Source organism: Spodoptera frugiperda, chromosome 25 (assembly GCF_023101765.2).
Source record: "Spodoptera frugiperda isolate SF20-4 chromosome 25, AGI-APGP_CSIRO_Sfru_2.0, whole genome shotgun sequence".
Taxonomy (NCBI): domain Eukaryota; kingdom Metazoa; phylum Arthropoda; class Insecta; order Lepidoptera; family Noctuidae; genus Spodoptera; species Spodoptera frugiperda.
In genome coordinates, this window is record NC_064236.1 from 18,086,260 (window position 1) to 18,100,722 (window position 14,463).

General features: G+C 38.3%; 1 protein-coding gene across 1 annotated transcript in view; it reads left to right on the forward strand.

Moving 5' to 3' along the window:
* LOC118264081 (uncharacterized) overlaps positions 1-13,556 on the forward strand; it is a 40,028-nt gene extending 26,472 nt beyond the window's left edge. Inside the window, exons 3-8 of the mRNA XM_035576437.2 lie at positions 6,514-6,643; positions 7,027-8,292; positions 8,382-8,535; positions 9,306-9,348; positions 9,629-9,679; positions 10,748-13,556. Coding sequence (XP_035432330.2) covers positions 6,514-6,643; positions 7,027-8,292; positions 8,382-8,535; positions 9,306-9,348; positions 9,629-9,679; positions 10,748-10,753 — 1,650 coding nt within the window. The 3' untranslated portion in view covers positions 10,754-13,556. The remainder of the gene's footprint in view (positions 1-6,513; positions 6,644-7,026; positions 8,293-8,381; positions 8,536-9,305; positions 9,349-9,628; positions 9,680-10,747) is intronic.
* The last annotated feature ends 907 nt before the right edge of the window (positions 13,557-14,463 follow it).

Consider the following 14,463-nt stretch of genomic DNA (forward strand, 5'->3'; position numbering starts at 1 on the left):
AACCTCGGAGTACACCAGCTCTCAAAGGGTATGCCGTCCGGTCCGGATTCCGATATGGATCTTGCCATTTCTAATATCCCATCGTCTAGCATAATCCTGGTACACTTGGCAACCACCACTATGGAATCGTCGGGGGGAGTTTTAAACTTCACTACTCCGCATCGATTTGATTCCTTCTCGTCCAGAGACACAAATCTTGCAGTGGCGTTGTAAGCTGCCATACTACGACTTATAGAGGTTCCTCTCAGCATTCTCTATGTATTGTTGTCGTATATGACTGCTTCTGCTGCTTCGAGTCTATCGTCCAGTATCACCTCGTTACTCTGCAGATAGGTCTGCAAGATGGCTTCGCAATTCCGCAAGTTAACCTGCTTAGTTGCTTCTATTACTGCGACAAACTCGAGAAAAGCGTTTATGAGATGGTCTCTGGGAGTGGCGGCTTGTCGAAGCTTCGGTGGACAAACGTGGCCCATAGCTGCTCTTGTTGGGGTGGGGATGACCTGGAATGAGCAGACTGTATTTGAGCGGGACAGTTCTCCGATCCTTGGGTGGACTTGGATGCATTTTTCCTGAAAGGTGACGCAATGAGTCCGGTTACTGAACATATGGCTGTTGTTATTGTCCACATTCTGCCTCGGGACTCTAGTTTTTTTATTGTCCCTTTCGGTGAATATTGTTGCTCTAAACGCTCTGAGCCGCTTGGAGAATCCACCCTTGGCAAGCGCTGAACTGACTTCTTGAGGAAGCTCAAATCTTCCCCCCTGTCCTCGTACATGATGACCTCATGATGTTCCGAGGCCCTGATACGGCCCATAAGGTCTGCCGTTTTCCCTTTCTCATAAGCCACCACTGCGGCGTCTACGCTAATTATTCTGGAATGTATACCTTCTACGTCTCCCCACTCACCCACGCCTGACAGCACCCCACATGCTTGTGCAAAACAAGTTATAGAGTCGACGCTGGAAAACATTGCGATTGTTTTATTGCGTGTTCGCAACAATCGACAGCTTCAACCCAACAGTTTCATGTCTGGTAGTGCGTCATAGACTTTGCGTCGCATGCTTGTTCTGGATGTGCTGCCATTGATCAGGGAGGCTAGGCCCGGTGAAATAGTGAGCCATTTGCTATTCCTTTTTTCGCAGAAGGCTATCCTAGTCTTTCGCTGCTGGTGTTCATGAATAGGGCTACACCTCGCAACCGTATTCCTTTGGTGCCGCGTTCTCCATGTAGGAGTATTTGCCTCTCATTGATTATGAGCGGCTCATTAGTATGAAGGGTCTCGGGTACTGCCGTGGTAGTCCATGAGGGAGTATACTCATGAGCCATGGGGGGGTCTCGGGTTAGGATACAGGTTGAGAAGAGGGGGAGAAATTATATCCCACATACTTTACATGGATGACTTAGAGCGGCCGTACACGGACTGCTCGAGCGGTCGGCGTCGACTGCTTGAAGCTGTTGACGGCTTGAAGTTTTCGCGACTGCTCGAGCAGTCGTGTGTACGGCAGCGAATGAATGGCTATAGTTCATCGTGCCGTCGCGGCTTCAAGCAGTCGGTTATAACTGCTTGAAGCCGTCCGTGTACGGCCGCCCTTAAAGCTATTTGCTCCAAACAACTCGCATCGCGTCGGGCCCTACAAGGACCAAATACAGATATCTTAGCGTCCGTAGCCTGGCTACGTTTTGGTAACTTATTTGGAGAAACGGAAGGTTTTGTCTGTGCAATTATGGACGAAGTTATGTTGACGTACAACTACTGAAGGTATATTATAAAGGATGGAACGGCTGTCATTTGTCGGGCATGTCATGGAGATGTCACACTGTATTGGGATCGAACTATCATCGCAGACAGGACAACAAACCTGACATTGCGGTGATAGATCGACCAAGCCGTCGCACAATGACACCTAATTGATATAACAACCCCACATGACGAGAATCGTTATATTAATGTACTAATTTTAGGCTACTTCTATGACTTTTTATAATACGCAATATAATTTTAAATGTATAGTAATGCTGCGGTTTGCCTAGCTACCGTGGTTACCGTAGCTGCGGCTCGAAAAGCAGTCAGTAAGAGTCCGACGAATGTAGATATGAAAAGTAATCGGTTCTAACTACAATTATTATTAGTTAGTAATTAGAATATTGAACTACTTCTGCGACTTTTTCTTGTAGTCTGTAATCATGTTACTACGTTAAGTGGTCGTAGTTAGTAATCACTAGTTAGATTGCAAATTGACTGCTATACAGGGTGACTTTGAATTCGACGTATTCCTCTCGGGAGGTGATAATACAACTAATTTCCTACAAAAATAGCCCTGAGGTCCTTGGGCGGAAAGTGGCTAGTTTCTGAGATATTCAACATTTTTGGTTTTTGTAAAAAAATCCCGAATCGACTACAAAAACATTAATAAATAAAAAAATACTGGTTGGATTTTAATTATTTTAGTTTTAATCAATTGCCAATACATCAGTTATCATTTATAAATACTAATAATGGCAGAAATATCATTCGTTTTAAAATAGCAAGTATTTTCTTATCAAATTTTGTTTTGTGTCACTATTTTGGTCAATAGTAAACTAGATTTATTTCAAAAAAAATATATGACACTAAGCGTACAAACCATTAGAAAAACTTCCTTGGTTTATTAGCAACCCAGAAACATACAATTATTTACAAAATTCTCAAAAACAAATGAATTAATTGATGATAAGTAGAGTGTAAAGAGAAAAGGGCAATTACAAAAACATCTTAATTTGCAAAATTTTGTTCAAAGTGACCTCCCCTACGACGAAGACATTCCCGAATATGCTTCCTTATCTCTATGACGGTCACTCTTGGACTGAATATGCGTCTTTTTTCGACTCTATCTTCAAATATGTTTCGGAGAAGAATTTCGATACACGGCCAATTCCGTCCGCATAAACAAGGGATTTCATGTAAAAAACAATCGTCTTCAGATTTTGGACACCGTGTATGCCAAGGAATTGGACCCTCCTGCCAGTATAACGCGTGGGAACTGAGGTATCCTACCATTGCCGCACAGTAGTTTGATAGTGACCTGAACAATCGTCGTGTTCGAATACATTCATCATCTTGTTTCTAAATTCAAATTTAAAACAATGCCCCTAGCTCATTCCTTAAAAATTTTCATATTTCTTTCCATTTAAATTTGTTAGATAAAAAGTACAGTCCAATCAAGTAGGTAATTATTTATGATACCCATCCTAACACACCCATCTAAATATAATTGTTTAAGTTAATTTTGCTTTTTTCGGATTTTGTTGATTTTTTTTTTGGGGCTAATAATAGATATTGTGGTAGTATGTCCAGTTAGTGCACTGGACACACGAACTACTGTGCGGCAATGGTAGGATACCTCAGTTCCCACGCGTTATACTGGCAGGAGGGTCCAATTCCTTGGCATACACGGTGTCCAGAATCTGACGACGGTTGTTTTTTACATGAAATCCTTTGTTTATGCGAACGAAATTGCCGTGTATCGAAATTCTTCTCCGAAACATATTTGAAGATAGAGTCGAAAAAAGACGCATATTCAGTCCAAGAGTGACCGTCATAGAGATAAGGAAGCATATTCGGGCATGTCTTCGTCGTAGGGGAGGTCACTTTGAAAAAAATTTTGCAAATTAAGATGTTTTTGTAATTGCCCTTTTCTCTTTACACTCTACTTATCATCAATTAATTCATTTGTTTTTGAGAATTTTGTAAATAATTGTATGTTTCTGGTTTGCTAATAAACCAAGGAAGTTTTTCTAATGGTTTGTACGCTTAGTGTCATATATTTTTTTTGAAATAAATCTAGTTTACTATTGACCAAAATAGTGACACAAAACAAAATTTGATAAGAAAATACTTGCTATTTTAAAACGAATGATATTTCTGCCATTATTAGTATTTATAAATGATAACTGATGTATTGGCAATTGATTAAAACTAAAATAATTAAAATCCAACCAGTATTTTTTTATTTATTAATGTTTTTGTAGTCGATTCGGGATTTTTTTACAAAAACCAAAAATGTTGAATATCTCAGAAACTAGCCACTTTCCGCCCAAGGACCTCAGGGCTATTTTTGTAGGAAATTAGTTCTATTATCACCTCCCGAGAGGAATACGTCGAATTCAAAGTCACCCTGTATAATATAATTATGTTATACCCGCGCGAAGCTAAAAACATAGTTTTTATATACAACGATCAGAGTTATTCTGTAGTCTATTTAGTATCAGCATTGCACCCGTGGGAAATCGCTAGTTAAAAATTAACTTTGACTTATAAAAAAATATTTCACTTATTAAAACGGATTTACGGACGAAAACGACTTACGACTGACGAAACGGACTTATGCAAACGAGCAAACGGATCATCTGCTGATAAGCAATCGCCGCCGCCCATGGTAACCCAAAACACCGGAGGCGTTACAAGTGCGTTTTGGGGGTTAGGAATTTATGGGTTGATCGTGAATTGAGAAAATTGGGATGGGAAACAATATTTATTCCACGATCGTTCATGATGTCTTCATGTAAATTAAATGATAATTCTGTTTGTAAATATGCATTTATAGTTAAAACTTTTTGTTTTTTATATGTAGGTACAAAAAGATAGTTTTCGATTTTGATTCTCAATTAATAGGATTTAATAAATTTATAATTACAGTTCTTGAGCAAACTTTTAAATTAATTAGTTATATTGAGGATTTCGCTCTCCCCTTCAGGGGAGTAAAAGTCGTGCTGGATTGTAATGATTACATACAAGTAATGAATAGACACTAAATAAATTAAATATATAAATAAATTAAATATTTTTTTTTTATGGAATGGCAAACGAGCAAACGTGTCACCTGATGGTAAGCGATCATTGAATAAATGAGTAATAATTGTATGATCTACCTATAATCGATTATGCACTATATAGCTGGCTGGGTTTTTGGTGGATCATACTGACTTTAATTCGGTAATTAATTAGTTGAAGCTTTTTGGCATAATGGCATATTCTTATGTTATTTATCTATTGTTTAGAAACAAATTCCATGTATTAACGTGAGAAGACTTCAACGCGTTTAGCTCATGTAACTGAAAATGGAAATGGAAAAAGGTTAATTAACCCTTTCAGTTTATACTGAAAAGGTTATTCCAATTCCATATTATTATGGAAATGGTCATCGGATAATGATACCGGTAAACTATGGCAACTTTACCGGGCCCTTGGCAACTTTACCATACTATAGGTATTCGGTATAAACTCATTTATCTAAAAATCTACGCACTAGAATTCTGTTTTGTAATAGTAGTATTTTTTAGACATTAAAAGGAAATATTTACTATATTTTGCGTAGACGCAAGACTGCTATTATGCCAGTAATGGCCGTCACAGTGTAGTGCGTGAAAATGTGCTAAAAGTTAGTAGTTCCTAAATTGTGCTCACAGAGCCTTAATTATATGTCACAGGTGAGTGAAATTTTGATCTTGAATGTATAATATAGTTGGGATTACTGTTGTAATGTCAGCAATTGCTTTTTCTTTAATTTATTGATAAATAATCGCTTCGGTAATGTTGACACAGGTTAGGTAAAGTTGCCACGGCCTGCTTTGTGGCAACTTTACCTACAGTTAGGGTTAGCAATAAATGTTTTTTTCTTGTTTGTGTGTATGTAACCATTTTCGAATACCTAAATTTCCCAGCATAATAGTGAATATCCTGGATGATAAGTTATAATGTATTTAATAATACCTTTTGTTTTAGAGCCAAAATGGCTCACATGAAACAAAACCGCAGATAACTCGGAGTTAGACAATATAAAAAGTATACGAAAGTAATGTTAAAATTAGCTATGGAGATAGTGAAGTCAAAAAATTAAAAAGTCAAAAGATTAAACATTATTTTGTAGCCTTTTTTTACAATTTTAAACATAAATACTTAAAATTTTAGAACTTAATTTAGTTTAAAAGGGAATAATATTTATGTCATATATTTATGCTTTTTTTTTACTTTAGGTTTAAGGTTTATAATTTTTTTTTTAATATACATGTCATAAAAATAATTCTCATTTTTTGACAACCCCGAGCGTAACAAATTATTTGTATGTAAATTACGATGAAACCCGTGGCAACTTTCCCTACTGTCTGTGTAGCCGTTATCTTTATAGATTTCCTCATATTGTTTGCATTATAATACGAAGTAGTCCTAGATGAAGCCCTCTGTACCTCAACAACTCTTTAATATGCAATACACGATGAATACGGCGCGTAGGTAAAGTTGCCAAAAATTTGGTATCTTTACCCATGTAGTTTTTTCTTTACTACGGCTAAAGTAAGCGTTTGTATATAATGACGATTACGGTAAAGTGAGCCAGATAGACTACAATTCTAAATATATAGTTTTGGTTTCTATGCGTCTTATGGTTAAAAATATATTTCGATTTTTGTTCCAAAATATGGTAAAGTTGCCATGTTTTACGGTACTGCTACTATAATGATCACTGTTTCTTATTTCAGCAAATTTTAAAAAGATGGATCCGCCTTAAACAGAAAAATGATTTGAAAAAAATTATAATTTATCACAATAAATGGAAACATTTTATAAAAATTGACTTGAGCAGGAATGTTACTTTTGTACAGAAACAAGGTAAGTACGATATTCTTTCATTACATATACACACATACATTTTAAGTACCGTAATTTAACAAAAGTGTAAATACGTAACGTCACCCATTTTATCTCGGAAGGGGTAGGTAATGCCATTGTGCAATGTAGGTACACCCATTTTTCACCATTTACATTATAAGTCCCATGTAATAGGGGGTAAGTCTATTGCCATTATACTGTGCACAATTCCATACATCGTGTTAGTTCATAGAAATTTTCGAAAAACCGTTTACCCAGTAATGTTTTACCCGACCCATGTACCAAACCCGAAACCCCTTGCCCAGCATTGACACTAGCGACCACTCAACCAATGCAATTAAGACCAGTGAGAAATTTTACAATAATCATAATGTTTCTTTTAGGTTCAACACTCTGTGATCGATTGCAATTGAAGACAATTATACCCAGTATAAGGCCTGGAACCCCATCCTGGGCTTATTATTATTTAGCCAAAAATAAACAAAAAGTCAAACGTTTAATCAAGCCCAATAGGGTTATAGATATAGAAATCTATTTTTCCTCTGAAGAAACCTCAACGTCTTCCAACAGTCGCCCAAACTACAGTGCTCCACCAAGACCCGAGATCGGACGAATACGAAGATTATTGCCCTCCATTCCAGGAGTTACACCCCGTTACTTGCCACATCATCAAGTAAGGCCTGCAGTAGCAAATTTGCCATCACCAAGCCGCTTGTCTACTCGGGAGACTAGACAGCCTGAACCAGCGATACGACGGGTTTTACCCGTCCCCGTAAAAACATCACACGACCCCCATTGGTGTGTTCCACGTGTAAGACGAGCAATGACACCCCAGCCGGTTGTGAGTCATCCGCAATATTTAGCAGTTCCACCGAGATGCATCCCCGAATCCCGGGAGGCTGCACATAGAACTCACTGCCATCTTATACCACTCCTCCCACCAAGCCGATTATTGCCTACACCTATAAGAACGATACCTAGGCTTGATCGACAAGGGGCAGCTGAAGTACTTGCTCCATTGATTGTTAGCCAAGCACAGAATGAGGACCACCTACATGTGCCACGACCCGACCTAGTGTATTTAGAAAACAAATACAAACATATACGACTCGCATCAACAAAAGTGACTGCCTCTATAACACCCAGGTCGCAATTATTTGGAACCGGATCACACAGTAGACAACCACCAGCAGAGAATTTGCCGTCCACGTCGTCTACGCCTAGCACAGTGCGCTGCGAGTATCCTCTAGATGAAAGAGACACCCAAAGTACCTGGACATCTCAACAAAAGCCTTATGGAAAAACCGATGAAGAATCAGATATTACTCTCCCCCTCTTGAAGAACACTACCGAGGGGGAGAAAAATCTACTCGAGTTTTTCGGAGCCCGCGAAGTTTTATCTCCCCCTTCTCTACAGCTGACCAAGATGGATAGTCTACCGGTACCTTCAATATGTACTATGAGGCTGGCGCAAAGTGAGTCATTCCATTATGAGCAAATAGAGTCATTCCAAGAAACCGATAATAAAGAAGATCAAGAAAGTGTTATAGCGAGTAAATCGTGTTCGTATGAAGAACTTAAAGCCGATTCGGTGATAACATTTAGTACAAAAGATAAAATTCATATAATAACAATACCGGAGCAAGACCGTATGTATTTTGATGATTTATTATTTTTTTTGTTTTGTTCAATGTTTAGTTTATAGCTACTACTAATTCTGTGGCATTTTCTTGTCTAGGCGATGAGCAGCTACCTATAAGGTTCGCCATTCCCGTGAGGCCGAGATCATTGCCGAGAAGGATCTTAGCGAGTTGTGTTAGAGCATTTGAGACGTGCTTCACACGGGTGAGCACGTGGAGCCGTTCGCTTTGTAGAACTGAAAGCTACACCAGGTACGCGTGTATTAATAAAATAAATGTATAAACTTCAATCATATCCTTAAAATATTTAATTTACTACCTATTTATATTAGTAATAACTTACAACATAACTGGTAATACATAAAGTGCACATAAATGTGGCTTATATTTAACATTTAATTTATTTCATTTTATTAATATTGCCTTGAGATTTCATCTGTATTCTTTGTTTATAGTGCTCTTCGGCACATGATCATTAAGATAACTATGTCGTGTCTCATAAACTAAACTTAGACCAAGATCGATCAACCCAAGGTAGGATTACAATTGGACCCACAAAAGAGGATTTCTTTTCTTTTTCTGACACTAAATAGAATGAAAAAGAAGATGAGAGTGTCGTCAGTCGGTCAGTGTGACATGACGGAATTAACGAGGATTGTACGTACCAACATCGATCTTAGTCTAAATATACTTTACTATATATGTACATGCACCATAGGGCACAATTCTAGATACTGTACTATTACACAGAATTCCGCAGTAAGAGAATGCCGGGGATGCGACGTAAGATCTCGTGATTGACAAACACGGTTACAAAAATATTCCCAAGATCCAGGTAATGAAGAGCTGAATAGAAAATTACGCAAATATTAGGCATTTCGCGAATGTTGAAGTTTAGTTTCTGCAGCGCGTCAGCTAAAGCATCCTAATTGTAATATTTTGCAACAGCGAATATATGAAACTTGCTATCGCGTAGGGAAATGATCTGTGTGTTATATAATAATAAACTTTCTGTTGTGCAGGTCGAATACCATTTCACAATCGAGCTCAAGCCTGAGTGGATCGGTAGGTATCTTTGAAACTTCAGTTTGATTTTGTTGTTTCATTATAAAGAGTCTTTAATTGAGTTCAGGCAGTTGATTATTCAATGTTATTATGTTACTTGTTCTAACTACAATTAATCTATAAGAATCCGACAAACGACAAAGAGACTTATTTTTTTTTTCAAGATATAAATCTCCGTTTATTTTATTGCAATAAAGTCGAAAATGAATTGAAGACTCCTTGCAATGATTCGAAAAATTTTATTTTAGACTATTTATAATAAGAACTCTTTGTCCAACAGTTCCGACTTAGCAGACTATTGGCGCGTGACCAACCAGCGCCGGTGTTCGAGGTAAGTATTCAAATATCGATTCTTTATTTATTTATCTTAAACATTACATCTATCGTTACAGGCACGCATAATACGATAAATGCAGTATGAAACTCATAGTTCAAATAGCACTTAATTCTTTATTCTTTTTGAAATAAATCTAGTTTTCAGACACAAAACAAAAGATAAGAATTTACTTGCTATTTGAAAACGAATGATATTTCTGCCATTATTAGTATAAATAAATGATTACTGATATATTGGCAACCAATAAAAACTAAAACAAGTTACATAAATCAAACCAGTATTTTTTATATTTATGTTTTTGTAGTCAATTCGGATTTTTATTTTACAAAAACCGAAAAGCTGAATATCTCTGAAACTAGTTTTGTAGGAAATTAGTCGTATTACCATCTCCCGGGAGGAATACGTCGAATTTAAAGTCACCCCGTATATTATCTTAAATCATCTAGAGAACTTTATACAGGGTGACTTTGAATTTGACGTATTCCTCTCGGGAGGTGATAATACAACTAATTTCACCGGAGGTGTTAATACATTAAGTCACCCTGTATATTCTAATGCACGCTACACATTTTTTGTGACACCAAGATGGATAGTCTACCGGTACCACTGACATGGTACCGGTCATGTCATACATGACATACATGGTACATGTCAGTGGTACCGGTAGACTATCCATCTTGGTCAGCTGTAGAGAAGGGGTAAACAAGCAGACGGATCACCAGATGGTAAGCCATCGCCGCCGCCCATGGACACTTGGAACACCAGAAGCGTTACAAGTGCGTTGCCTTCTGGGGGTTAGGAATTTAACGATTGTGGGGGAATCGGGAATTGGCAAGATTGGGAAGGATGGTAATTAGGCCTCCGGTAACCTCACTTATACAACGAAATACAACATAAGTTTTTTCACGTCGGTTTTCTTTGAGGCCGTGGTATCACTCTGGTCTGATCGAAAAATAAAAATAAAGAATAGAAAAATGTAGTGTAGGTTGATTTAAAAATCGTCTAAAATAAAACATGCTGATTGATGTTGATCAGCAATACTTACTTTGTTATTATTTCCAGGTATAAGTGCTGTGTCGAGGCCTACCTCCAGCCTGCACTGGCCCTGCCCTGTCCAACTGGCAGCAGCCTCATCAAACGACGAGATACCAACGCTTACGACAACTTTCAACACATCCATCAGCACCGTATCATTTAAAATATTGCGTCAACTTAAATTTTAATACAATTGTGTAATATGTTGTTAATTTATAATATGTATGTATACATATATTTACCTGCTTCTGTTCAAAACTGCGATACATTTTTTTTTGTTATCTATTGTTAACGAACATGAACGGGCTATTGCCTGTTCAAAAACAATGACAAGATAATTCGGACATGACTTTCCACAAATGGAAATAACAGCCAAACAAGATATATTATGTTATTATACCGTCATATACAAAACTATCATAAATACCAAATAAAGGGTGTCCCAACAAGAAAGCAAGATTTAAATTTTAAATAAATCGTGAAAACTTTATAATATCGTAAAGTAGAGAGGATGAGGTTATCTATGGAACAATACATCGGGCAGATGGCCGCCGCAGCTTTGCTGGCGCATGCTACGCGATCTTTTAATGAAATTTTCAATGACCGTTTTGTATAAATGCTGCGGTATTTCATTCATATAGCGTCCAATTTCCTTTTTAAGGGTTGAGTTGTCGTCAGCTTATTCGCATAAACCATCGACTTTAAGAAACCCCAAAGAAAAAAGTCTAATGGTGATAAATCACATGATCTAGGCAGCCAATTCTGATCTCCAAAACATGAAATAATACGACCGGGACGTGACTGTATGACATGTGGCGCCATCTTGTTGAAACCACATGCCCTCTACATTCATTTCTTCAATTTGAGGTACGAAAAAACTGGTTATCATTTTACGATACCGAACACCATGAGACTGTTTGCGCTTGACCTGCCTCATTTTCAGTCGTGTAGCGCTCCATTTTTTCTAGCCTCGTACCTTATACTAACAAACAATAACACGTGTTCAAATGTCAACCAATGATACTTTGAATGCCGCCAAATTTAAATCTTGCGTTCTTGTTGGTATACCCGTTAGAAGATAGAAAAAGTACTTGGTACGCAATAAACCTGTGAAACGGAGTCAGATCGTAAGGAAAGTAGCTCCAGCTCAACTAACCAACAAACCAACCAACTGGCTGTACATGCGTACCATTAACTTCGTAGTCTAGGAGAACAACCACAATCACTTCGTCAAGAGTGATAAAACAACACCAGCATTGAAGATATGATCCATTTATTATTTGACATTAAATTTGAAGGATCATCGACTTTTAAGAAATAACCTTATTTTTTAACAATACCAGAAGACTTAGAGCTTTTTAGGGGGAACAAAAAATATCACCTAAAATTATAAAGTAAAATAAAATAAAAGTAAAATTATATGCGAAAGAAAAGCATAGTGCAATTTTATGCTGAAAACATAAAAATGGAAGAGATATATATATCTATCTAAGATATAGCACATAAAAATACGACACAATCGATAGAAGTTTACAACTTCTCTTATATTTAAGAATGACGCATACAAAAAATCGAATCTTCATTTTTATGAAGAAAATAATTAAAAATAGAAAGAAAATACATATCACGTGTGAGTGCTTTGCGTAATAACATTGCCTGTTTCATGGCAAACAAACACAAATGATTACACAATGGTAAAAATAAAACACAAACGTTTAACGTGAAATGTTATTTATAAAGAAATACTAGCTGATACTTGTGGCAGAATTTGAGCTTTTGAATTAGTTTTTTCAATGAATATTCTACAGCTGTAACAAATGTCATCAGAATCGATTCAGTGCCGTATGTAAGGTGGTATGTTATGTTTATTTTTTTTTGTTGTTGTTTTTAAACAAAACAATCCCACGGGGTTTTCTCGTACAGAGCCCGTTCCTGTAAGGTTTCAGTGATAAAAACTATTCTGCGTCCTTTCCAGGGTCGCAAACCATTGTTGTATCGAAATTCAATCAAATAGTTACAGTGGTTTAAAAGATAGAGAGTGCCGGGATTTTAACGCATAGTTTCCGTTCCCGGGATTTCTGGGATAGAACTAGAGATAGAGAGTCCCAGAACTCAAAACATTCTTTTCTGACATTCTGGGCGTCGGAAATCACGCGACGATCACCTAGCATGACTACTTCGCAGAAAGAAGAGACGGCATCCCAGTCCCCCTCGCTCAGCACCATGACCTGAACCAATGCCGGACGCGAGAGGTCACCGTCGCTGACCACATCCCTGAGGACACGGCGGTGCTCAGCCCATGCAGGGCACACCGCCACCGTTTGCTCCATCATGTTCTCTAGGCGGTTTTTTTATCCCAGGAACAAATTAACAATAAAAAAATGCTGCATATTTTTTAGCCATGAATCAATTTTTAGCTTTCTATTTGCGTAAAGTGTGAGATCGGCACATCCTAGCCTCGCAGTACAAAAGTGAAATACTATAGGTTTTAGAAGACTAATATTAATATCCAGCCCTGAGTTAAGAACTTTTTGATGAAATATGTGGTGACAAATGCATCTAAATGAAATAAGAACATATGTATTTGTTATTTTCAGTAACGATGTAAGTTACCAGCCGTATTAGAACCTAATGGTTTGGTACGTGATGATGGCAAGAGATCAGATGGTATGTCGTTGCTGCCTTGGAAGATGCGCCCTTGCGCCATCTCATCTTCTAAGTACCGCTGCATGCGCTGGTGCGGCTGCTTCCGCGGCAGAGGACCTCAAGCGGCGTAAATATTCAAACTTAGTTAGCAACTATTGTTTTGAGCCGTTTGGGTTCGAAACACTTGGACCATGGGGTCCTGGTGCACATTCTCTATATAAAGAGATTGCACATAAGCTATTCGATTCTACGCGTGACCAGAAAGCTGGCTATTTCTTCGGTCAGAAGATAAGCATTGCCATTTAACGTGGCAATGCGATCAGTCTTCTGGGAACGTTCCCCAGTGACAGCGACGCAAACGAGTTCTTCGACGCCGAAAGGAAATATTTTATTTCTTTATTTTAGTTTTTATTATTTTTTAGGTGTTTTAAGTTGTAAATAATGTGTAAACATAATAATCTACGTCGAATAACTTTATACATACCGTCCGACGTTTCTTATCTTAACTACCCAGGTTTTACTCTGGAGCACAATTTTGTTGCCCGTGCAGGCGTTTGCCTGTACGTCCAGGACGGCGTCTGTTACCGGCGTCTCCGAGACTTTGAAGACCCCAATTACTCTACATTGTGGATACTGATGAGCACAGGTATGGAGAAAATTCTCTATGCCTGTGTCTATCGGTCGCACAGCGGAGATTTGGAGACGACCAGATTAGCGCAATACCTAGTGGAGGCGGCGGATGCAGCTCGGCAGAGGTACCCTTCGGCCCAGTTGGTGTTACTGGGGGACTTTAACGCCCATCACCAGGAGTGGCTGTTCCCATACCAGTGCACTGACCATACTGGGAGGGAGATGCGTAAGCTTGCGCTGACGTTTGGCCTGACCCAGCTGGTCCACGAGGCCACAAGGGTGCCTGATGTCGATACGCAAACTGCCAACTGCTTAGACCTTCTGCTGACAACTGATCCAGACAGCTACTCAGTGTCAGTTTCATCACCCCTGGGTAGCTCTGACCACTGTCTGGTGAAATCTGTATCCACACACTCCCCGCAGGATCCTAGACCCAGAGGATCTCGGCGGATGTAGCGGTACAAGTC